The 27,820-nt window shown below is 37.0% G+C and overlaps 1 protein-coding gene across 7 annotated transcripts in view; it reads right to left on the bottom strand.

Annotated features, from left to right (window-relative positions):
• The window catches only part of abi1a (abl-interactor 1a), an 86,075-nt gene that overhangs the window by 56,576 nt on the left and 1,679 nt on the right, over nt 1-27,820 (bottom strand). For all 7 annotated transcript variants that reach the window (XM_016276019.1, XM_016276017.1, XM_016276016.1 and 4 more), the window contains exon 2: nt 12,324-12,491. In XM_016276019.1, the coding sequence (XP_016131505.1) occupies nt 12,324-12,491 (168 nt within the window). The remainder of the gene's footprint in view (nt 1-12,323; nt 12,492-27,820) is intronic.

The following is a 27,820-nucleotide window of genomic DNA, read 5'->3' on the forward strand; positions in this document are numbered from 1 at the left end:
AGTTACAGTGGGGCAAATAAGTATTTGATACACTGCTGATTTTTCAAGTTTTCCCACTTACAAAGAATGGAGAGATCTGTAATTTTCATCGTAGGTACACCTCAACTGTGAGAGACCGAATCAAAAAAAAAAATCCAGAAAATAACATTGTATGATTTTTTTAATAATTAATTTCCATTTTATTGCATGAAATAAGTATTTGATCACCTACCAACCAGCAAGAATTCTAGCTCTCACAGACCTGTTAGTTTGTCTTTAAGAAGCCCTCCTATCCTCCACTCATTACCTGTATTAATTGCACCTGTTTGAACTTGTTACCTGTATAAAAGACACCGGTCCACACACTCAATCAATCAGACTCCAACCTCTCCACTATGGGCAAGACCAAAGAGCTGTCTAAGGACACCAGGGACAAAATTGTAGACCTGCACAAGGCTGGGATGGGCTACAGGACAATAGGCAAACAGCTTGGTGAGAAGGCAACAATTGTTGGCGCAATTATTAGAAAATGGAAGAAATTCAAGATGACTGTCAATCTCCCTCGGACTGGGGCTCCATGCAAGATCTCGCCTCGTGGAGTATCAATGATCCTGAGAAAGGTGAGGGATCAGCCTAGAACTACACGGGAGGACCTGGTCAATGACCTGAAGAGAGCTGGGACCACAGTCTCAACGGTTACCATTAGTAACACACTACACCGTCATGGATTAAAATCCTGCAGCGTGGGCAAGGTCCCCCTGCTCAAGCCAGCACATGTCCAGGCCCGTCTGAAGTTTGCCAAAGACCATCTGGATGATCCAGAGGAGGCATGGGAGAAGGTCATGTGGTCAGAGGAGACCAAAATAGAAGTTTTTGGTATAAACTCCACTCGACGTGTTTGGAGGAAGAAGAAGAATGAGTATAATCCCAAGAACACCATCCCAACCGTGAAGCATGGGGTGGAAACATCATGCTTTGGGGGTGCTTTTCTGCATAGGGGACAGGACGACTGCACCGTATTGATGGGAGGATGGATGGGGCCATGTATCGTGAGATTTTGGGCAACAACCTCCTTCCCTCAGTAAGAGCATTGAAGATGGGTTGTGGCTGGGTCTTCCAGCATGACAATGACCCCAAACACACCGCCCGGGCAACGAAGGAGTGGCTCCGTAAGAAGCATTTCAAGGTCCTGGAGTGGCCTAGCCAGTCTCCAGACCTGAACCCAATAGAAAATCTATGGAGGGAGCTGAAACTACATGTTGCCCAGCGACAGCCCCAAAACCTGAAAGATCTGGAGAACACCTGTATGGAGGAGTGGGCCAAAATCCCTGCTACAGTGTGTGCAAACCTGGTCAAGAACTACAGGAAGCGTCTGACCTCTGTAATTGTAAACAAAGGTTTCTGTACCAAATATTAAGTTCTATTTTTCTATTGTATCAAATACTTATTTCATGCAATAAAATGGAAATTAATTATTAAAAAATCATACAATGTGATTTTCTGGATTTTTTTTTTTGATTCGGTCTCTCACAGTTGAGGTATACCTACGATGAAAATTACAGATCTCTCCATTCTTTGTAAGTGGGAAAACTTGAAAAATCGGCAGTGTATCAAATACTTATTTGCCCCACTGTATATCAGTATGTGCTGTATTGAAATAAATGCTAAAATAAAAACCATGAAATTCACTGGTATTTGTATGTATTTTGTATTTTTTTTTTCATGTATTTCCACAAAACTAGATGATTAGAATGCTATATACTGAACAATATTTGATAAAAATGTAAAATACACTATACAAAAATATCCTGTTCAATTTATGGTTTAAAAAAAAAAGATTCCAGAAATGAACTGTAAAAAAAATGTTGGGACAATGTGACGGGTATTACGGGATGGCATATTTGTTCCTGTATATTTTACAACTTATAACTGTGGCTTAAAATGTCATTTAGGTTATATAATGTGTATATATATCTATGTACCTGAATTACTAAATTCAGATTTTTACCTTAAAATAAACTGATAAATACAATAATGATACAGGTGACAAAATAGAAAACCTAAGATGAATCATAAAAGCTGTCCATAAACCATAGCCAAAATACTAAAATATATAGATGTTGCACAGGGTAATACACAAAGATAAAACACTACAAAGGAAATGCATAAATAATGCAATAAACACTAAATAGCAGAAAATGTAACGAAAAACACCCCACACGATTTAAATAAAATAATGAATATGATATAATCTGTGGTGTATTATTTAAGGACTTCTGGGAATGTCCTTTTTTACAGTTCTCACCACAAATTACATAGTAATTCATCAAAACTTTTATAGCATTTTACTGTAAAATTACATATAAAAATTACATATATGGTGAGGTAACTTTCAGTTAAGCAATCTACAAATTTTTACAGTCTTTTCCTGTAAAAAATATACACCTTTACTGCACTAATAGCAAACCCTATTAGGCTAAGACTAAATCAGGGTTAGCCTGCAGTATTCATACATCCACTTGAGAATTTTGTGTACATGGACTGGAGTACACTGTAACAAAATGATAAGGGTTTTATTTATTTTTTTCCCAGTTGTAAATGTGGATGGACAAAAAAATAGATGTAGACTTTAGAGAAGTGCAGTAAGTGAAAAGCAGCAGCTCTTTTGGGGAGTGAGCTGAGCTCTACAATCATTGGGGAAGTGGGAGGGCAGCGCAAACTGACTTCATCTCCTTCCTGTGAGCTGAAAAATAGACGTGTTGAAATGAGTCGCTACATATTGCACAATGTGTGCGGGTCCAACTTTATCAAATGCCCTCAAAAAAATCCAACGACGTGTGCCATTGTTTTGGATCCAAGAGCTTTCTCCTGATTGACGAGGGTTAGGGTTGAGCAAAATCCCTCGTCTGGTTTCAAACTGGGAGTATTTCAACATCATATGTTGAAGGCCAACACTGCTGCCAAAACAGATCACATGTACACTCCATCACATTCTCAGCCATCCCTTGAGCCCTGAATGGCTTTCACACATTGCTAATCAGCATGTGGATCTAACTAATTACAAATCACAGTAGGTCATCTGAGTTTGGCAAGACTGTATCTGCTCTATAGTCTTTTGAAGCCAGACTTTTGAGATTTGGCATGAAGTCTGGTCCACATTGCAGCTTATTCAGGCCAATAACCACTGACACTGATTAATATGTGAAACGACCAACCAAAGTACTCTTTTTTTTTTTTTTTTACTTGCTATTTAGGATGGGTAAATCTGGAACCAAATATAACTGCGAGCGCAAAATGTGTGCACAATGACATCGTTTACTTTGTCCTCTAAACTCTTGAAAATCTTTCAAAGATTAATCCCCCCCCCACCCACACACGCACACACAGACACACAGACACAAATCCAGCTGTTATTTTTTCCATGGAAGTGTTTGTTCAATTCGGTGCACCAGACTCCAGCACACTACATACAGCCAAGCCAATCAGAATTGAGCATTCTAAGAAAGTGCTTTGTTTTCTTGTGCAGTAAGCATCAGACAGTCTGTATAGGTCTACACTTCACGATTTCAACACAAGCGTCAAGAGTAAACTTCACAAGTTGCCTAGTGTCATGAATATGGCAAGCATACCATTCTACAAGGACTGCTCGAGATATATATATATATTTATTGTCTTTTATCCCCAAGAAATATTCCACTTGCAATTAAACAATTTAACATTAAAAATGGGTTTGCTGCACTCGTTTGTACAGCTGCACAATTTGTCAGAAAATTGTGATCACATATCAATACAGTTATAAACCATTAATAATGTATACTACTACTACTACTACTAATAATAATAATAAATAAAAACTATTACAACAAACTAAATAAAAAATATTGAAATATTTTACCATAAAATAAAAATTAATATTTAAGAAAAAAAGATCATTTAAATTAAAACTGTAAAATTGAAATACTAATATTTAAAGATGTTAATTTCTTAATTTTCAAATTTTAAACTAAAGTGCTTCGCATTATATTGCAATGGGAGTTGGTTGGCACAAACATTCAGACCTAAACTGAAATTAGATGCATAATCACACTAAGCCATATTGCGATTTTGGTTTTATTTTGATTAATCATGCAGCCCTACATTTTACAGTTCACAATGAATGCCTAATGTAATTATGCCTTGGACCTTGTGTCAACAGGCTGTATCAAGACTCATCATGAGCTTGAGGGGTGAAAGGGCCTTCACTGTGTTATTTGTCATTTAGTAGATCATTTCCCATCTTAAGAAACTCATTGTACAATTTCTACAGGGACAGCCCTAGAACAATGCCTTGCTCAAGGGTCTTTCACCACCCACAGAGGACGACAAAAGGATGCTTCTACTCTGATCACATTCTAAAACTTCTCAACAGTAAAAGAACTGAACATCACTGTAAAATTGGGATATGGTTCTCACCAAATTTGCTTCTTTCTGTAGGCCTGAGGCCAAAAGTGTATGATCAGTGTGACCTAAACTATCTCCAGTAGGGCTATCCCTATAACTATAAAACCACATGGAAAAAATGCTATTGAACATTTTTTTTTCCAAAAAAGGTTAATATTGTTATAAATATTAACACATTAAAGTTCACCCAAAAATTTAAATTCTGTCATTAATTACTCATCCTCATGTTGTTCCAAACCCATAAGACCTTCATTCATCTTCAGAACACAAATTAAGATATTTTTTATGAAATCTGAGAGGCTTCTGACCCTCCAGAAAGGTAGTAAGGACATCATTAAAATGGTCCATGTGACATCAGTGGTTCCACAAATATATTTTTATGAAGCTATGAGAATACTTTGTGTAAAAAAAGAAAACAAAAATAATTTCATCCCTTCCGGGTCAGTTTCCACTGCTTTTCATGAAATATCTTAATTTGTGTTCTGAAGATCTTAGGTCTTACAGGTTTGGAACGACATGAGGGTGTGAAATTAAAGACAGAATTTTTCATTTTTGGGTGAACTAACCCTTTAAACAATGGACTATAGCCAGAGTATTTGTCAAATAAATAGTAAATAAATTAAAGGGATAGTTCACCCAAAAATGAAAATTCTGTCATTAATTACACACCCTCATGTCGTTCCAAACCCGTAAGACCTTCGTTCATCTTCGGAACACAAATTAAAATATTAGCACCATTTTGGAGAGTATCCACTGAGCGTAAACGGCGTATGCTGTTCTGTGTCAGCTAAGCCACGCGGATATGTTGTTTTTGTTCAAATCAAAGCGTAAACAATGTAGAAAACGCTACATGTAAACGATATACTTTGTTGTATTTTCCTGTCAAAATAACGGAGTTCATTTGGAATTCTTCAGCTTTTAAGAACTGCCGGGTTCTCCGGTAGTAGGCGGAACTAATGCGCAAACTACAATCTCATTGGCTTGCACTCACCTATTATCGTCCCTGTTTTGATTTCAGCGAATCAGTTCAAGCGAACGCGCACAACCTGATTAATATTCATGAATCCAGCAGCTCGTTAATCCTTAGTGCGTTTTATACTGCTCTTATTAGTATAATTCTAAGTATTATTATTATCTTATCAGAATTATATTTAGTTTTCCCCCATTTTTTACAGAAACACTGAATTAGGGGTCGACCGATTATCGGCCTGGCCGATTATCGCCGCCGATATTAAGCATTTTTATGATTATCGGTATCTGTCATTTTTAAAACCGATTCACCGATAAAATAACTTAATTTTGAAACGCACTATTTGGCTCTGACGGAGCCTGTCAGAACTCACCACTCTGTGGCCTAAAGCAGTCTCCGCCCACCGCTCATCTAATTTGTTGGGAGTCATGAGTCCGACCAATCAATGCGGAATTCACTCTCACTCCGAAAGCGCTTGCTAAGTGATCACGCATCAGTTGTCTCTCAAAGGTAAAGCAGCAGCAGACGTTGATTAAGTTGCAATAGATCCCAATCCACTAATGTTACACTGAAGTTGTTTAATTTTAATGGTAAACCCTTTGTTTGCCAAAAAATGAAGAGTTTAACTCTTTAAAATAAAGAGTTTACTGTGGGAGTACTACACTTAACCAACACCAGGGAAGGCAGTTTTTGTCAGAGCCCTTGTTATTCTTAATTTTGACATTCATTTTAATTTATACACCAGACACATATATCGGTTCAAAATATCGGTTTTCGGTCTACTTGATCTGTAATAATAGGTATCGGCATCGGCCTTGAAAAACACATATCGGTTGACCCCTACACTGAATGACCAAAAAAGCAGCACCACCAGTCCTAAGTTTAATTTAAATGACTAATATGCATTCATACATGGTTTTAATTCTAATTACTAAAGTGCTATCATTAAATAATACTTGATTATCATTAGTGCTGTCAAACGATTAATCGGATCCAAAAAATTTTTTTTAAATTGTTTACATAATATATGTATGTGCACTGTGTATATTTATAATGTATATATAAATACACACACAGAGTATATATATATATATATATATATATATTAAAATATTTTCATGTATATACATTTATATTTATATTAAAACATACACAGTACACACACACACACACACACACACACATGTAAACAACAAACTTTTATTTTGGATGTGATTAATCGAGCTTAATCGTTTGACAGCACTAAATATAATGCTTGACTGACTGATTTTAGATATTTAAAAAGCTGTGCCATTTTACAAACAATATATCATGTTTGTAAAATGGCACAGCATTTTAAATATCTAAAAGTACTACATTCTTAACATCAGTCAGTCAAGCATTATATATGATAAAATTAGTGCTGCAAACGATTAATCGCGATTAATCGTTTGCAGCACTAATTTTATCATATATAATGCTTGACTGACTGATGTTAAGAATGTAGTACTTTTAGATATTTAAAATGCTGTGCCATTTTACAAACAATATATCATGTTTGTAAAATGGCACAGCATTTTAAATATCTAAAAGTACTACATTCTTAACATCAGTCAGTCAAGCATTATATATGATAAAATTAGTGCTACAAACGATTAATCGCGATTAATCGTATCCAAAATAAAAGTTAACACACATACATGGTATATCAGTCTGGCGAGTAAACTGAAAAATGTACTAGCCAATGGCGATTCAATTGCCAAGGTGTCCATAGAGGGTTGAAACTGCATAGTTTTTAGATATAGATTTAGGTGTTTTTAGGTTTAGATATTGTAAATTTAATTCTGTCATAGTTTGACTGAGAAGCAATCCTGTAATTAAAACGAGCAGCTTCTCTTAAAATAATCATTGAACACAACAATAAGTACTTTCAATTTGTATATAAAGTAGTGTGTTAGTTACGTAAAAAGGTTTTTTCCATCACTTTTTGAGAGTGTTGTCTTTATCACAGACAGAAGCATGCTCAGAGAGAAAAAGATAGAAGCCGCATACATATAAAGATGCTGAAATGGAAACAGTTGCACTAGGTTTATGACATAATATATTTGAAGCACTTCTGAATATGAGCGTGTTGACATTAATAACTGAGCATTCAGAACATCTGACCTGACATAGCACACATCCATGCTATTACTGCACGTACTATTCACAGCAAGCATATATGAACATTTTAAGCAGTCGCTGTCAGCATTTCAGTCAGTACTAGGTTCTACTGAAGACTCAATGACTTTTTGACAGAAACAAAGAAAAATGTCTTGTACTACTGTACAAAAAAAACACTTTTGTACTATTTTCAAGCAAAAAAAAAAAATGTAATAAAAGTATGTATTGTGGTAAAAAAATACATTTTTAAAAAATGTCATATGGTGTTACAAACAAGCCAAAAGTAATAACATGTTGGTTAAACCTTCTAAAATCATTCTCTCTAATCAAACATTCTTATCATTTCTTATCAAACATCATTATTATAGTAAGTAAACAGCACATACATATAGAATAGGATTGTAAAATAAAGTGCTACCTGTTCAGTATTTTTCAATGTGAAGTATTTATATATTTGTGTATATTGTGGAGAATATACAGGCAAAACGAGAGATGCATTCATACAGGTCAAACAGACAGTTTCACTTCAGCATTTGACAGGAAGAAAAAAAAAAAGAAAAATTTCTGCAGTTTAACGAAGCGACCCCAGGGGTGGCATGGCTTCCGGAAAAGCCAGCTATGCACAAACAGACAGAAGCGTTGCACATATCTTTAGGCGAGGGCTGAGTAACAGTGGCCTGTAGCACACACCCTGGGCAACACACAACCACTTTGTGTGGTTATGTCAATAAGATTTCCATGCCAGTGTTTAATAATAGCGCAAAACCACACGATTATTTCTGAAATGAGAAACGGACCACACCCTGATGTTTTTATTTTTGATTTTATTCTTCGTTACTGTAACAATTGAAGCCCCACAGCAGGCTAAATAACATGTGAATCATCATTTGTAGCACATAACCAATACAACGCAGGAGAAAACGAACCACGCGTGTGGCACGACTCTGTCACATATCCAGCACTAAACGGAAACACTTGCTGATTAAAAGCGAGGATGCAGTTTGGTTAGTTTAGATTGCCGCTGACTAACAACATTATGAGCACAGCTGAAGGGTGAGGACAGGCGCTCCCTTCACAGATTTACGGCTGTGTTATGTTCCATCTGGCTTTGGCTTCTTTCCGACAGGGTGACCGCGGACATCTGAGGGCTGCTATCTCTACAGCGAGCCAGATGAACGCTTGCTGTAAGTAATATTAATGAGGAGCCAGCCTCTTCAAAACAGAGCCTTTACTTTTCAGAAATAGGTTGAAAAAAAGTCTAAGAGTATATGGTTGCATATCACAAAGGAAAAAAGTTCAAATCAACCCCATGCACTACAAAGATGAAGAAGCATCTACATATGCACAAGAAAGATAAGTGCAAAATCATAAGGTCTACTAAAAATGGACTTCATGTGGACTATATGAATCTAAACTTTGATTACTAAAAAAAAAAAAAGATTGGACATAATATTCTGATAAGGATTTGAGCTTTCCAACAGTGAACAGCTAAAACTAGTGTAATCTGCTGAGACAAATATAATCTCTTGTCGCTCCTGTGTGAAAATAATTCGAATGCACAAGGTTAACGTGTCCAGATTGGACACAATCCCGTAAATAAGATGTTGAGGAATCGACAGAGGATAAAAGAGATTGACAGACAGAAGTAACTAGTACACACCAAAAGTCTTGGCAGGACAAACACTTCACAACAGTCCTAAGTTTTTAATTGACCAGCTGATTAGCGGCCACCAATCAATGCCCTTCATGCAAAATAAGACAACAAGCATGCATTTAGAAAGTCATTTTTTGGGTTCTATTTAAATGTCATTTTGACTTCAAGTGCCCTGAGAGGAACAAGAGCCACCTACCAATGTCTGCCCTTTTAACAAATCTGTTTTGGCACTAAAATTTGTATGGAAAATAGTCATATTTCACCTGTTTGACTACTGAAAGTGGCAATATTGGGGACAATATCAAAACAGTATTATGACAACCTTGTGGCAAACTTCATAGCAGTTCTTCTCAGCCAACTGACTTCATTGATAGAGAGAGAGAGAGAGAGAGGTTTAAACTCTTTAAAGGGGTCATATGATGCGATTTAAATTTTTCCTTTCTCTTTGGAGTGTTACAAGATTTTCAACATCAGGTTATAGGGATGTCTAAAATGCACCCCATGTATGGAACTCTTTTGTGCTTTTTCGCCAAATGGATTGAAGTCATTCCACTCAGAAAAGCATTGGGAAGTTATAGAACTGCTCTCTGTATTTCTAGCAATAAAGATATGACGTTTCAGAGATATTCCATTTGAGATCCAGTCAATCATGGGGCTGGGCCAAAAAAAAAAAAATTCCAAACTTTGTAGAAGTTTAGATACTTGCTTGAGGGTTTTTGTGTGTGGAATTGGCAGCAAGCAAAGCATTGCACACCACCTCTGTTTTCTGTGGAGTGATTCAGAATACTGATGCATCAGTGAATAGCTTTTTCCCCCACTTTTAGTACAACATGCTATGACAGAAAGCCAGCTCACAGCCAGCGCCCTGTTTTTAACATAGCCATCCTATTATTCCCATCTCCATCTTTGGAGAGAATCATGATTGACACTGTAAGTGGAGACTGTGTGAAGAGAGAACAGGCCTCTGTTGACCATCTTAATGAGCCTGTCTTAGAGCCATTCATAAAGCCCACTGTCATTCCCAGACACGCATATGAATGGAGACGAGACCTGAAAATACGCTCCACTGTACGCCAATTAATCCCATCAACATCTGTCGATTAAAGCTCTAATGTGATTGGCAGATTATATCAGTCTAGTAATTCTGGGTTTGGTGCTTCACTGAGGGCAGTGTTTGTGCTACGAGGGTGAGAAAGACTGAACTGGTGTTTGTCGAATAAGGGATCTAATTCTGAGAATCTTTAGATAGTTGAAGGTCTTGTTGACAATGCCATAAGAAGTTGAACTTTTCCACAATTCTGAGTGATGGACAAGAAACTAACCCTCAAAAATGCCAACAAACATGAGAGTTCTATTTTTTAAGTTGTTTTCAAAAGCCTAGTGAGATGTCTACCTACTGTCACAAATAGTCAACAATATATTATGCTATTTTTAAAAACACCTTATTGCGTGTATCCTTTGTGGACAATTCAATACCAGATTGCATTGTGATGCGTTCAGTGAAAAGATTAAACATAATTTAGTCATTCAGTGCGGTGGGGGGGTTGGGATTCAAAACATTTACTTTTTTACCCCATTGTTGAGTGTTTTAAGCATTTTTATATTTTTGAGAGCAACACACTATTAGTGTAGCAACATGCTAACATCAAACTATATTTAAATTAATTGTAAGTTGAATAGCTTTCTACATAAGGGGCATTTAAATGGCATTATTTCAAATAAAAACTGAAAACAAAGTTTTGGGGTCCTGAAAATGCAAACTTTTAAGTTTTTGAAAAAGATAGTGTTATTGTCTCCATGTAAACTACATAAATGCAAATTTGTAAGACCATTGACGTCATACGCATGCATATTATGTGTTCAGTCTATTGGCATATGCGCAGGTGCATAGTGTTTCTTTACAAAGTGACAACTTTACAAGGTGACAACTTTACAAGTCGCCACCTACTGGCCTGGCATGCATAATACAGCGATAGTCATTTTCGAAGATCTATGTGAATAGGGATCATTTTGATAATGTTGTCATCTGTATGCAAAACTTTTCAAAAATGCAAAGGAAAAACGTTTTCGTTTTTAGTACATCGTCAGCGTTTAAACAGTTACCTAGTGTCACTTAGCACAGCTTAGGGCTGGGAAAATAAATCGATGCATTGCAAATCGAGAAATGACTCTGAGAGTTTCCAAATGCATCGCGATTCTTTCTCGAGTCGATTCTGAGCTTATTTGAACAGCAGATGGCGCTGCATGCTATAGAAACAGCCGTACTCCGCTCGTTTCCAAATCCTTACACACACGAATCGAGAAATGACTCTGAGAGTTTCCAAATGCATCGCGATTCTCTCGAGTCGATTCTGAGCTTAGTTTTGAACAGCAGATGGCGCTGCATGCTATAGAAACAGCCGTACTCCGCTCGTTTCCAAATCCTTACACACACTTGAACCTAAAATAATCATTCATAAAATTCAAAAAGGTTGAAGTGAATTACAAGGGTGTTCACAGTGGGCTGTTTACATTAATCTCGCTTCATAAAAGTATTCTGAGCTGAGGTGAAATTACACGACTCAGCCAAATGCACAAGCGGTCTTCTTCATGAGCATTTGAGTGTGCGGATAAAAACTACAGTAGAGCGCCATCTGCTGTTAAAATCTATGCTCAGAATCGATTCCAGAGAGAATCGCAATGCATTCGTAAGATCTCAGAATCGATCCACGAATAGATTCTGCATTGATTTATCATCACAGCCCTAGCGCAGCTGTCTTATGGCCATAGTTGCAGGCCTTTTTTTAATGGCACCAGCAACTAGTGGGTTTGACAGAAGCCTGTAGCAACCAACAGTACCATGTGAAAGTGGTAAAATTTGCACAAAAACTCCATGGGAGAGTTTTACATCTCCACGATGACCAAATTAACTATAGAGATGCATATGCAAAGAAGAAAGAGAAACGGGTACAAAAGAGGCGACCCAAAAACAAGACCGATATTAACTAGTCAGTCATTGTGAGAGACAAACATTCATTCACATGGAGACAGTCCTTAAAGAAAAGAACCAACTAATGAAATCTCTAGACAGACAAGGACAAAGCAAGGGAAATGAGATAGAGAGAGAGAGAGAGATATTAAAAAGAGAAAGTATCTGACCTGAGAGATGTGGTTGATGGAGGACTCCATCCTGCGCAGCTGCGAGGCCTGGATATCCAACAACTGCAGGACATTGTTGGCTAAGGCATTGATCTGGTAGGCCACGCTTGCCAGAGACTGGGTGGTGTAGGCTTTGGTCTCTTCCAAGGCTTTCCTCTTATCCTGTGCCTGCAGGTCAAGGTCAGAAAAACACCTTAATTCACATTTTCACAATAACAGCGTTCATTTCAACAGTCTCAGCTAGACCTCTTACAAACTGCCCATGGACCGTCTCATATAGAAACAAAAATAACTGGCTAAAATCATTCCTATCTGCCTGGTTTAAATGTAACTTCTAGGAGAAAAACTGTGAAAGTTTTTAAATCAGACTGGGGAAAACACAGCCACGTTTACAGGGTAACAAGTTGTTACAGTAAGCAAAGCAATGGTCAAGTCACTGAATTTGATCAAATTAGCAACCTGTCTCATATAGAAACAAAAATAACTGGCTAAAATCATTCCTATCTGCCTGGTTTAAATGTAACTTCTAGGAGAAAAACTGAAAGTTTTTAAATCAGACTGGGGAAAACACAGCCACGTTTACAGGGTAACAAGTTGTTACAGTAAGCAAAGCAATGGTCAAGTCACTGAATTTGATCAAATTAGCAACCTATGTGGTTTGTGAGCAAACAAAATATTCAATCAAAACTGTAAAATAGGTGTTATTTTCAGGGCCATGTTGGTGCGTATTTTAATTAGTTTCACACATGTAAACATTCCTTTCTCATATGCTACATCATTGTTTAGTAAACTGCTTCATTGTAAAGCGGTCTGCTGCTGTGGTATCTTCAATTTCCCATCAAGGTTTGTGGACATAATAATGAGAAATATTTACAGATATTCACAGTTTTCTACTTAATCCAGTCATTCTCAACCAAGGGGTCGGGGCCTGACTGCCTAGAAAAATATATACATATCAGTGCTCTCAAAGGATTAATCGCATCCAAAATAAAAGTTTTTGTTTACATAATATATGAGTGTGTACTGCGTATATTTATTATGTATACTATATAAATACAAACGCATGCATGTATATATTTAAGAAAATATGTTTTGTTTATATATTAAATATATTTATATATAATATAAAATACAATAATTAAGTATAAATGTATATACACATGTAAATATTTTCAAAATATATACTGAATGTGTGTGTATATTTATATATACATAATAAATAGTACATATACATAATGTAAACAAAAACTTATTTTGGATGCGATTAATCGTATGACAGCACTAATACATATACATTTGATATTGTATATTCTAGATTTACAAAAGTTCTAAAATATTTTCGAATTAGAAATAGATTTTGAGTTGAGTTTTTTGTTTTTATCCTTAAACCTGGTCCACCTTGTAAATCACAAACAACTGGTAAAATCATTTGAAATATTTGAAAACTGTTGTTGCCTTGGAGTCATACATTTCAAAACAAAGTAAATAATTGACATAACAAAAATAATTTGTTATAACAATAATAGTAATAATTTGTGTAAAAAAAAAAAAAAAACTATTCCCATTTTTATGTGTTATAATTATATGTGTTTACTTAGTATTGTGTCTGTCAAAAGCTGAAATAAAACAAAAGTTACTTTTGGTTCTGTATATGTATTATAGGATAATTCAACAAAAAATGTACTGCAGAAAAAAAGGTCTTATCTTTCACCTACATTGTGGATGCTAGCTTAAAAGAGTTCTGAACGGCAAAACTGTTCTGAAACAAACAGAATGAAACAAAAATCAAAGCGGAGTTAACCACAACCGCACAGAAACGAAACTCTTTGTTTTTTTTAATTGTGGTATTTTCAGTTCTCCATTTGGCCAACCTCTGTGGTACACTGAGATATCATTGAGGTAAACAATCTGTCATGCAAGACCTTTTGTGAAAAGACACGGATACATGTGCAGGTAAAACATTACTAAAGCACCTGCAGTGAGAAGGAAACCATGGTCTGCATTTTGACAACGCAGTTCTGTATGTACGTTTTTATGATGAAATTAATCATATATTTGAAAAGATTTAGTTTTATCACATATAGATTTGTTTGGATGGAAAATATGGGCCAGATGTGTTGTAGAGTTCCTGCCTGAAAGAATGAAGAAGTGCTTCCTCCAGAGAGTGATAAAACAGCAGCAGCAGTTTGTTAAAGAAGACATTCTGTCTGTATTAAATACATGAACATACACAAGATTTACACATGGGGACTACAGCTCCACAGGCATTCCCCATTGCAAATTATGTGGTGAAGGTATGCGATTACATTGTTGTACAGATGTTTCACTGAAACATGGAGCAGAGCTGTTCTTCGGTCAAAAATTTTTCACGTAGGGCCACGTAGGTTTGGACAGCTTTTTTCCCTTAATACATGAAATAATCATTTAAAAACTGCATTTTGTATTTACTTGCATTATCTTTGTATAATATTTAAATTTGTTTGATGATCTGAAACATTAAAGTGTGACAAACATGCAAAAAAATAAGAAATCAGGAAGGGGCCAACACTTTTTCACACTACTGTGTGTGTGTGTGTGTGTGTGTGTGTGTGTATATATATATAAATAAATATAAGGGTTGTGACTGAGGAAATTTTATATATACACACACACACAGGTGCATCTCAATAAATTAGAATGTCGTGGAAAAGTTCATTTATTTCAGTAATTCAACTCAAATTGTGAAACTCGTGTAATAAATAAATTCAATGCACACAGACTGAAGTAGTTTAAGTCTTTGGTTATTTTAATTGATGATGATTTTGGCTCACATTTAACAAAAACCCACCAATTCACTATAAAGTAAACTCTCCTTTAATTGGTCAGAGTGCATCTGTTTATTTTCCGGAATTCCACTCAAAGTTGTCATCCGTCATCGTCAATATATATACAGTATATACAGTGGGTACGGAAAGTATTCAGACCCCCTTAAATTTTTCACTCTTTGTTATATTGCAGCCATTTGCTAAAATCATTTAAGTTAATTTTTTTTCCTCATTAATGTACACACAGCACCCCATATTGACAGAAAAACACAGAATTGTTGACATTTTTGCAGATTTATTAAAAAAGAAAAACTGAAATAACACATGGTCCTAAGTATTCAGACCCTTTGCTCAGTATTTAGTAGAAGCACCCTTTTGATCGAATACAGCCATGAGTCTTTTTGGGAAAGAGGCAACAAGTTTTTCACACCTGGATTTAGGGATCCTCTGCCATTCCTCCTTGCAGAGCCTCTCCAGTTCTGTACTTTACCACGACATTCTAATTTATTGAGATGCACCTGTTTATAGCCTAGCTTTATTATGTTTTTCTCCGCTCGCAGAAGCATTGCAGGTGCGTGATGTGATATGATGACCATGTGAATCCTTATGTTCTGTTGTTTGCTGCTTTTTGCACATGTAAAAGTAATCCCTGGGAAACAAATGTTAGTATTTTTTAATGGGTCACAGACACTTATTCTTTCTAATTTAATTCAATTCTAATTTAAAATAAATCTCCATGCTGAAGAACAAGTCAAAACACTCTCCTCTTCGAGAGCAGAATGTGGGGATTTGTTTGGATTTCCTGTAGTGCTGACAGCCAAGCTCACTCTGCTCTAATACATATACTGAAGGAAATGCACTCTGAATATCAGGTGAAAAAATGCTAGGAATGTCCCTTATTAACACTGTGTAACCCTAGTGAAGACGCCCCCCTCTGCTTTGCTCTCTTGACAGGAAGAGGTAAAGGGATATGACACATCCAAAAGTTTGTGTTTGTGGGTGTAGTGGCATTCTAGCATTTGTAAAAAACTCAGCTTTGAGACTAGTTCACCATTATACTAAACTAATCCACTAGTCGCTTAGAGTTTATGATACTGAATGCAATACTAATGTTAATAACTTGAATCTTTAAAGTGCTACTATATTTTTAGTTTTTCGCTTTCAATATTTGTAACTGCTTTATTTAGCATATGCATTATAATTTAGACAGTTTGCAGTTGTAAAACTCTTGTCTTAAGAACATATTCCGAGATCACTGCGTTCCAATCCATAATGTTTGTCTATATTGGAATACAAGACCACACTTTACGTAACCATTCTCTAATACACACTCAAAAACTAATCAGACACCAGTCTGATTACTCAGGGTTTCCTTAAAGGGATGGTAAACTCAAGAGAATACTCTTGAGTTTACCATCCCTTTTTTATTGGGAAAAAACATACATCTCTTAAGGCCTGTTCACACCAAGAACGATAACTATGAAGATAACGATATTAACGTCTACACCAGCGAATGATATCATCTGTTTATTTTCAATGCATGCTCATCAGCCGCTTTAAATTCTCGAGCTCGTTATAGCAGGATTGATTCTGATTGGGTGTCAGTGTTATCATTGTTCATTAGCTGGAAAAAATCGTTCTGAAAGTGATTCCAACAATATTGTTTATCTGTGCCTTTATCATTATAGCTGTGGTGAGAACCATTGATTTTTTTTAACTATATCTTTATCGTTATCTTTATAGTAGTGCTGTCAAATGATTAATCGCAAAATCGCATCCAAAATAAGTTTTTGTTTACATAATAGATGAGTGTGTACTGTGTATATTTATTATGTATATATAAATACAAACACATGCATGTATATATTTAAGAAAAATATGCTATGTTTATATATTCAATATATAATACAAAAACCAGTCCGAAAACCAGTCAGTATCTGGTGTGACCACCATTTGCCTCAAGCAGTGCAACACATCTCCTTCGCATAGAGTTGATCAGGTTGTTGATTGTAGCCTGTGGAATGTTGGTTGACTCCTCTGCAATGGCTGTGCGAAGTTGCTGGATATTGGCAGGAACTGGAACACGCTGTCGTATACGCCGATCCAGAGCATCCCAAACATGCTCAATGGGTGACATGTTCGGTGAGTATGCTGGCCATGCAAGAACTGGGATGTTTTCAGCTTCCAGGAATTGTGTACAGATCCTTGCAACATGGGACCGTGCATTATCATGCTGCAACATGAGGTGATGGTCGTGGATGAATGGCACAACAATGGGCCTCAGGATCTAGTCACGGTATCTTTGTGCATTCAAAATGCCATCAATAAAATGCACCTGTGTTCGTTATCCATAACATATGGGCCGCCTGCCCATACTATAACCCCACCGCCACCATGGGCCACTCGATCCACAACGTTGACATCAGCAAACCGCTCACCCACACGACGCCATATACGCTGTCTGCCATCTGCCCTGTACAATGAAAACCGGGATTCATCCGTGAAGAGAACACCTCTCCAAAGTGCCAGACACCATCGACACGGGCAACAGCTCTGGTGGACATTTCTGCAGTCAGCATGCCAATTGCACGCTCCCTCAAAACTTGCGACATCTGTGGCATTGTGCTGTGTGATAAAACTGCACATTTTAGAGTGGTCTTTTATTGTGGCCAGCCTAAGGCACACCTGTGCAATAATCATGCTGTCTAATCAGCATCTTGATATGCCACACCTGTGCCACACCAGTGCTCACTAACACAGATTTAGACAGATTTGTGAACAATATTTGAGAGAAATAGGCCTTTTGTGTACATAAAGTCTTAGATCTTTGAGTTCAGCTCATGAAAAATGGGAGCAAAAACAAAATTGCTGCGTTTATAATTTTGTTCAGTGTAGTATTTATACTTTGTTTATTTCAGCTTAATTTCTGTTAACAAATTGTTGTTTTAATGTAATAGTCATAAGTTGAGTTAACAGTAACAAAACGGTGTCGAAATTTATCGATGGTACACCCTCTTCGATAGTGATAGAAAAAATGTTCGATATAGCGCATGATATAGGCACGTGCTATGAGTGACGCAGACTGCACACACAAACACGAACACATGCTGAATTGAGTGCTGTGCCTGCCTGTGATGGAGATTGTGAATAAAAAAAAATTAATATTAGTCAAATTTAAAATAAACATTTGAATTTGAAATCAAAAATAGTACAATCAAATGTTAGGTGTGCGTCTGGGAGCATCATTATTCATTATTATGAAATAAGATAAATTACATGAAGTTTGTAAGTGCAATTCTTTAAAAAAAATAAAAATCTCTTAAGAGGTTCTCAAAAATGTTTTCCTTTTAAATCATTTTAAACACTATTTTTGTTGTGACAGAAATTCAGCACTCAGCTTTGTTTTTTAAAACTTATTTTAAAGAGCCTGTCTCAAGTTGGAACCATCTGTTGCATTCATCTGTGCTCCGTCCTTCTCATGCTCTCTCTAAAGTGAAAGGAAGTCATACACAATTGGAATATTTGATGATGAGAATATAGCGACAGAATTTCCATTTTTGGGTGACTAGCCCTTTAAAGAGTTCAAAGTGTGTGTCCTTTGTGTCAATTCTTTCATGCAAAAGAACAGATGGAAGTCAAGGCCAAAGAAGCAGGGTTGTAATTACAGGCCTCTGATGGCTCTTTAATCTGTTATAGCCACTGGGTAGTAATCGCCGTGTCTGATCACAGGAAGGGGCATTCAAGAGCGCATCCCACCCAAGCGCATGCTGGTTCGCAACACTGCCTGGGTGAAGGGCCAGCTGAGGATCATCACCAGGAAAAATAATGAGTATTTGTAGGATTTACTGATGTGGCTTTGCTAGAGGATGCCAGCGAGAGAAGGATTATGGTATTGTGGCGCAATCTAGGTACTGGCATGAGCAATGCTAACGCCACTTTCCAGGACATATGTTAGCCGGAGCTGAGCTAGCGATGGTAAAGTCTTGTCTCTGCCAGGATAACTGCGCTAGCCTCTGACCTCGATTCCGTAAACGGAGACATCTGGAGGGTTATTGTGTCCATTTCCATGGTGACGCTCAATGACATCCATGCACAATTTAAGAATACAGTGGCCTCAAAAAGTAGTTTGATGGAAAAGCCACATTTAAATGCATGAAGATCATTGCATTAGACCAGGGTTGTGAGACTGCAGTCTGCACTAAAAGAGATTTAAAAAATATATAGGCTCAATGGAAAAACATACCTCAAACTACAAAAACAATTCACTCCAGCTGAAATTAACACTAGTGGCAGTTAGGGCTGGACAATATTTCAATATCTATACATATCATGACATATATTTTTTTCAATAATGGTGATATGATTTTTAAACATTTCCGAAATTTCAATATACATTACCAGTGTTTTCCATACATTGGTTTATTTGTGGTGGCCCACCACAACTTTGTTGAATAAACATGAGCGCTGCATGTTTTAAAATGAAACCGTGGCGCGGGTGTTTTACATTAATTTATCTTTGAAAAGAACCCACTGTCCTCAGAAAAGTTTTGATGCCATTTACATTTTATCTGATAAAGCAGCGTTTATGAGAGGAGCGCTGCTTTGTGTACAGCCGTTACCAGGAAAACCACTGTTTCTGCCACTCCAAAAGCGCCTCCTGCTGGCAGAGAATGAATTTGCATTTTCAATAAGCCCGTCTCCAACAACACGTGTTTTTGTTATTGCTCACTTTTTTTCCTGTTTTCTGCAGAAACTCTTGAGCACTTTATCCTGGCTGAAGCACTTTTGTTTCAATCTATAAGAATAATCAGCCTATGTAATAGTTTTAATTTAAATATATTAATATTAATACGGTGAGCCTGAGAGTTTTAGGTTTATTTTTTATGGTGATTTCACATTTCTTGTTTGTATGAAGGCTAAATACAAATAAAAATTGAACATTAATTAATTTGTACTGTTTTTATATCTAAAATATTATATAGGGCCTAGTTTTACAGGAGGAGGTTTCATAGACATGGCAAATTCATTTTTCAGAAGCTTATAGGTACAGACATCCTTTGTGGGCATTCTTGGCAGTTTTTTTTAGGCTTTTTTAATAATGTTCATATCGATATCGGAATTATATTGTATAGACCGAAATTAAGAAATATATTGTGATATAAATTTTGAAGATATCGTCCAGTCCTAGTGGTAGTACACACAAATTTTGATTACGGGGGAAACTATTGATTAATTAGTAGGCTACTTATTCCTTGTTATGTCCTTGTTTGACATCTGCATCACTTAAACAGCTCCATATGTATGGCTTTCCTGACAAAGTAAACTTGCTCGGTAGCTCACCTGGTACAGCATTGCACTTGTGATAAAGAGCACTAAAGTACGAGTCCTGTGAATAAACACGAGTCACAAAAAAAAAAGTTCAAAAACTTGCTGAAGCAAGCTAAAATGGCAATATTTGCTTCAGCAAATGCATTTTAATCTAACTTTTGCTTTTGTTAAAACTATCGGTTAGGTTTAGGGTGTACACTGATTCACAATCAAATTACTGTTACAAATTGATTCTTTTAATGAATCACTCAATAAAACTCAAACTCAGGAGTCACCAGTATGAATCCTTCAATGAATGTGCGCACTAAATCCATCAGAGCGGTTACTGAATCAAAACACTCAATGAACTTCAAATCATTACTTTTATTGACGTCTCTAGTTTATTTAATGTGTGTGCAACATAAATCAGTCAAAAACAGTTGAAGTTTGTATAGGTCTGACTAATAATCAAGTATCAGATGAGAAAGGTATTAAAAATAGACACCTAAGCTCTGCAAAAGTAAAGTTCAGGCCTATGATACGGCAATCTGTCCAAAATGGAACCACCCTTATTCAGACTCACTGACTCATTCAAAGAGAAACAAGCCACACCTATGAAGGCCACAGGACAAACAGCTAGATTAGAAAAGCTTAGATGCACATGACCTCAGTCTGGTTCTAAAGTATTTTACAACTGTTATCAGTGAGAACTCTGAATATTCTCACAGTATTGTTTTGCAAGCTGATTGAATGTGCTTCAGTGGTTGAAAAGCGTATTTTATATAATTGTATTACTAGTATAGTACTTAAAAATTTTTTTGAAAAAATTAAGATTATTGGAGTATGTTTTACAAGATTGTACCATTTTAGATTTTGTACTTCATTAATTCAATGATTAGGCTTTTTTTTTGCAATTCACCAATCACGTTTCCAAAATATCCAAACAGTAGGCTATATTGCATACAGTATCAAGTGCCGAGTGTCTCTTTCAGAAGTTCTGGTGTAGGCCTTTTATATCACAATAAAATCAGACTTATTGTTCTGAACACAATACATCCTCCACAGAGAAGCCACGCTGGAACGGTGGGCTGCAATCTTCACATTTGTCCTATTATATGGAAAATCCTAGTCTGCAGTACACTTGGTTTGCTGAAGTCAGTGCTTGAGTCACGCAGGGCAGAACGCTCAGAGACTAACAAGTGCCAATGAGCTGGCTATGTTAAAAAAAATCAGGGCACCTAAACTCAACAGAAAACCAGCGAGGAGATGTAAAAACTAAGAATGACTATTGGAAACATCAAAACGTTTAGTATCAGAACACTTTCCCCTCTAAACTTGTGCATCCATTTCACATTTGTGCGCATAGCAATGGTGGTCCACCACCTGTTCAAGAGCGTTTTCTGTTTGTGTCCTTCTCACTAAGCCAGGTGGTTGCATTCATTAATGCACCCTTGTCAGAAGCTAACCTGTCCACAGAGGTTACAGCAGCACGCCGTCTTGCATTCCAAAAGAGGAACAGTTGCTGGACAAACATACAAATTGGGCTCTGGGGTGTTTTAAACACAACCATTAAAACACCAGAGATTTTACTTTAATGCATTCATGGATAAATCACCTTGCATTTCCATAACCCATAAATGCAAGTGTCCCAAAATGTTGTCATAATTTACTCACTCTCATGTCATTCCAAATCCAAACTCTGAGGACTTCTTACATGGAACACAAAAGGAGAAGTTTAGCAGATTGTCCAAGCTGCTCATTTCTATACAACAACTTTGGAACAGCTGTAAAATTCCACGTATAACTCCTTTCAGACATTTTGGCCATTGTACACTTTATAAGATTTGGAATATTGCTCATGAATCATATGGAGTACTTTTAGTGTTGGGCAGAAAAAAAATAGTATTTTTATTTCATACCATTCCTCATTTCTTTGAAATTGATATACCGCCCCAAGAAAAACGGTATCTATCGTTACCGTAATTATCGTTGTCTAATTCACGAACAAGCTGATTTCATAATTTCGTTTTGCAAACTGTACTGAACGATTCATTTGCAAATGGGACTTGATCTGATTGCAGCTGTACTCAAGTCAACAACTCGCTGATTCAATGATCTGTGAGTCTTCATATCTGACTCAAAACAAGCTGAGAACTGATAGATTCGCCTAGCTTGAATGTGCATACAACTGATGGTGCAGAAACTCGCCAAATTTATGTACTGATTATTGTAAATGAATATCTTATTTTGGTCATGACTGTCAGTTATTTGTGATTTAGATAGATCTATTACTAAATCTGCTGTAAATAGGAGAGCTGTTTAAATCCATTTTATGTTATTTAGATGTCACTAGCCGGGTTTCCATTACAGATTTGTGCAAAACTTTTGCGTTATTTTATAAATGTCGAAAAAAAGAACTATTGCGAATTGACGGCATTCCCATTAACCAATGTTATGCGACTAAAACTTTATTTTTTCCTCAATAAGTCATTTTTTACACAATAAGTCATCCAAACGGATGTTGGTATTTTAAGGAAAAACTATAAATAACGTTAAAATATTGCAACTTAATATTATAACACTAGTGTTTTTGTATTTTGTTATTCACTTGCTTGCACACTTGAGTTATCAGTCATTTAAATATTTTAGTATATGAAGAGTTTATTTGCAAAAACAAATTGTCTGTTATTTTTTAACCTAATCAAAATAAGACAACTGCAGTTTGATTGAGATTAATTGAAAAGCACAATGAAAAAAAGAAAACATGATTTTTGAAAATTGTTAAAAACGGAGTTATCTGTTTTTGCAAATGAACTCTTTATATTGAAATGTAATGTTTTGACAGTGAATGGCAAGGTATTGATGAGTGTTGACTAGAAAAATTATAAACATGGCACATCAACCTGTACTTTTAATACTTAAGTACAACATTAAAAATTAAGTACTTTCGGATTCAAGTACTCAAGTAAAATTAAAAGAAATACTTGTACATTTCCTGGAGTAATATATTAGGGTTTGGTTTTACTTGAGCAAGAGATGCACCGATTGCAATTTTCTTGGCCGATTCTGATTTCCGATTTTTCGTTAGTGTGATCTGCCGATACCGATTTTTGCCGATTCCGATTTTCTTTCTAAGAACTATAATTGACAGCATATACAAACAAAAATTGACTTTTCTTCAATGCAAAGTTTTATTTTCATAAAAAAACATAAGTAAAAAGAGCTATGAAACTACATTTTTCAGGTTAAGTGCGTTTTTACTCGGGTAAGAAATACTACAGAAATTAAAGTAATCAAATGTAAAATAACACATTCAGTGTTATTTTACATTTGATTACTTTAATTTCTGTAGTATTTCTTACCCGAGTAAAAACGCACTTAACCTGAAAAATGTAGTTTCATAGCTCTTTTTACTTATGTTTTTTTATGAAAATAAAACTTTGCATTGAAGAAAAGTCAATTTTTGTTTGTATATGCTGTCAATTATAGTTCTTAGAAAGAAAATCGGAATCGGCAAAAATCGGTATCGGCAGATCACACTAACGAAAAATCGGAAATCAGAATCGGCCAAGAAAATTGCAATCGGTGCATCTCTTGCTCAAGTAAAACCAAACCCTAATATATTACTCCAGGAAATGTACAAGTATTTCTTTTAATTTTACTTGAGTACTTGAATCCGAAAGTACTTAATTTTTAATGTTGTACTTAAGTATTAAAAGTACAGGTTGATGTGCCATGTTTATAATTTTTCTAGTCAACACTCATCAATACCTTGCCATTCACTGTCAAAACATTACATTTCAATATAAAGAGTTCATTTGCAAAAACAGATAACTCCGTTTTTAACAATTTTCAAAAATCATGTTTTCTTTTTTTTAGCGCAGTTAGCCACTCATTTTGGTATTTGTGGCTCATAAACTGTTTAAGACTGAGCGCGGATTGTGCACTCCACTAATGGCGCTTTTCCACTGCGTGGTATGACTCGGCACGGCTCAGTACAGCACGGCACGGTTTGCGTTTCCACTGCAGTTCAGTACCGCTTTAGAGTGGGCGGGATTATTCACGTCATTATAGTTGCGCCGCCTCTACTACCACGACTCCTAAAAAAAACGTTTTCATTCCGCGTCGCCCCATCAAGCTCTCGCTGGATCAGGAGCTATCAACGAGAGGAACGTCTTTTCTTCCGCAACAGACAACAATACTTTTTGGCTGTTAAAAAAAGGTGTGCTCGTTCAAAACCGTTGCGTTCGATCCTTCGCTGGCTGTGCTGATTTAAATCTAGCGGTTCTGTTGTGTTTGTGTCGCAAGTTCAGGCAACAGACAACAATACTTTTTGGTTGTTAAAAAAAGGTGCGCTCATTCAAAACAGTTGCGTTCGATCCTTCGCTGGCTGTGCTAATTTAAATCTAGCGGTTCTTTTGTGTTTGTGTAGCAAGTTCAGTGACGCAGGTAGTGACGATTCTCTCCGGCCAATCCGTGATCCGCAGAGTTTACACGTCACGTTTTGGTAACGGTACGGTTCACTTGGAACCCCAATCGAGGTGGTACTAAAAAAAACTACCAGGTACCAGGTACTGTACCCAGTGGAAAACCCCCAAAAAGTGAACCATACCGAGCCGTACCACGCAGTGAAAAAGCGCCATAATATAGATCAGTGGTGGTGCACGTGCGAATTTGGTGTAAGCGCAAAACCTGCGGGAATTACTATAAAGCGCAATACAAGCACTATTTAACCGGAGCGAATGAGACGCGTGTGAGAGAGAAGAGGTCGTCGGAGAGAAGAGAGCGAGAATGCGTGGCTGACGTTATTGCCTGTGCCGCTGGTAACAAAATGGATCGGCTCGAAATCCGAAAGAAGTGAGACTGATAGGTCCGATCACCGATCCGGGCCGATCATGAGGAAAATCGGCCGATGCCGATTCCGATCCCTGGCCGATCGATCGGTGCATCTCTAATTTTGACATGTTGATCATGTATATTGTGCTTTTTGGAGTTTGACAGCCATTAGTCACGGTCTACATAGAAAGTAGAAAATGCCATTCTGCCAAACTTCTCCATTCATGTTCCACTTTTTAAAAAGTCATAAGGGTTTGGAACAGCATACTGATGAGTAAATCAATTATTCCTTTGACACATTCTTAGCATTCTGGGTAAAATAAAGTCTCTGGATGTCATCTGTGATTAAATCCAGAATGAGAAAGATCAACATTTCCACATGTAGGCTAGAAACAGCAGTGTGACCCGACCTGCCCCTGGAGGAGATGATAGACTTCACGGCACTCCTTACATGCTTCACATGCCACTCTCTCTCTCTCTCTCTCTCTCTCTCTCAAACACACACACACACACACACACACACACACACAGAGAGAACATGAGAAAGTGGGGCAGTGGCTGTCCTGGTTACACAGACCCACTCCCACCATCTGCTGCTGCATCATCACAGCGACACAGTCATTCACAGGAAGTGCCTTCATCCTGCGCTCAGGCATGATGTAGAGGAAGAACAGACAGGGTGGAATAAAGCCCCATGGTAGCCTGCAGGCCGTACTGTCAAGTCGAGACTTGAACGCTAGATTTAGTGATCGGTTTCCCATCTGAGTCATCTTCTTCTGCGGTCGCTGCTGTAGTATCGGTGCGACTCAATGCATGCTCGGTCATGCGGAGGAAAGGGTTGCCATTTTACATCAAACCTGACGGGCCGCTTTGTGAACAAATGTTGCACTACCTGTCGAGCAACTTTTTCTTAAGCAATTAGAACGTAATCACACCTTGATAAACACCTTGATAGTGCCATTTTAGTGCAGTAGATCTCATCCATGGTTTAATCTTAAGCACTTCTAACAGGTGTTTAATATCTTGGGAGAAATACAGGTTAGAGCAGGGGTGCCCAAATTCGGTCCTTGAGGGCCGGTGTCCCGCAGAGTTTAGCTCCAACTTGCCTCAACACACCTGCCTTCAAGTTTCTAGTATGCCTAGTAAGAGCTTGATTAGCTGGTCCAGGTGTGTTTAACTGGGGTTGGAGCTAAATTCTTCAGGACACCGGAGGGCCCTGAAGAATTTCAGGAGGGCCCAGGACCGAGTTTGGGCACCCCTGGGTTAGAGAGACGGGTTCGATGTTTGCAAACACCTGACGCAACTGGTTACAGAGTATGTCACTTGCTTTCAAATGTTCCTTACAGGCTGTAAATCAAAAGTGCACTGAACTCTCTCGACAGACGAGGGTCATTCAACTGTCAGTCATTTCTAGCAATTAGTTCGGTCACTGCAAAATTGTGCCTAGAAAAAAAATATCTAGGTATATATGCCATACTGATAAATGGACAATATACAAACAAAAAATAAGATCATAAATAAACAAAATAAATTATTTTTTTAAACATTTATTATTACTGGAATTTTTAATAAAGGCAAATTCTTTCAAATGAAAATGTAATATTATTTAAGTTTAATAAATAATCAAAACAATTACAATAATAATTACAAAATAAATGAATAATAATAAATAAATATTGAAAGCAATTATATACTTACAAAACTTATATGAATGAAATTAAATAAAACATAATAGCTTTAAATAAAAATTAAATATGTAATAGTTTATTTAGCTATTATATAACTTTTAATATTCTTAATGACTAGCACATATAAAGACTTGACGTATTAACAGTTTGATGTACTTTGATATTTTTAACAGCTGTCTGTAAAATCAGTTTCATATCTGAATAAATTCTTATAAAATGATTTCGGTTTCATTTCAGTTTTTTTTTTCCTGGTAAAAAAAAACTGTTGAGTGAGCATGTTGAGCAGATATGACGAGATACAATAAACTGTGATCTATTAAAGGGGTCCTATTATGCTCTTTTACAAAGTCTTGATTTTGTTTTGGAGGTGTACCAGAACAGGCTCTCATACTAGGTTGTTTGAGAAACACATTATTTTTCACATATTTTACATTATTACAACACCTCTCTCCCCAGTCTAGCATGAACGTCTCGAATAGTTCCTGCATCAAATGAAGGTCCGCCTTCTGAAATACGATATGTGCTGTGATCGGTTAGCTGGGCCAGGTGAGTGTTGTGATCGGTTAGCTGGGCCAGTGCGTGCTGTGATCGGTTAGCTGGGCCAGTGCGTGCTGTGATCGGTTAGCTGGGCCAGTGCGTGCTGTGATCGGTTAGCTGGGCCAGTGCGTGCTGTGATCGGTTAGCTGGGCCAGTGCGTGCTGTGATCGGTTAGCTGGGCCAGTGCGTGCTGTGATCGGTTAGCTGGGCCAGTGCGTGCTGTGATCGGTTAGCTGGGCCAGTGCGTGCTGTGATCGGTTAGCTGGGCCAGTGCGTGCTGTGATCGGTTAGCTGGGCCAGTGCGTGCTGTGATCGGTTAGCTGGG

This window comes from Sinocyclocheilus grahami, unplaced genomic scaffold, assembly GCF_001515645.1.
Source record: "Sinocyclocheilus grahami isolate Dianchi unplaced genomic scaffold, SAMN03320097.WGS_v1.1 scaffold98.1, whole genome shotgun sequence".
Lineage (NCBI taxonomy): Eukaryota > Metazoa > Chordata > Actinopteri > Cypriniformes > Cyprinidae > Sinocyclocheilus > Sinocyclocheilus grahami.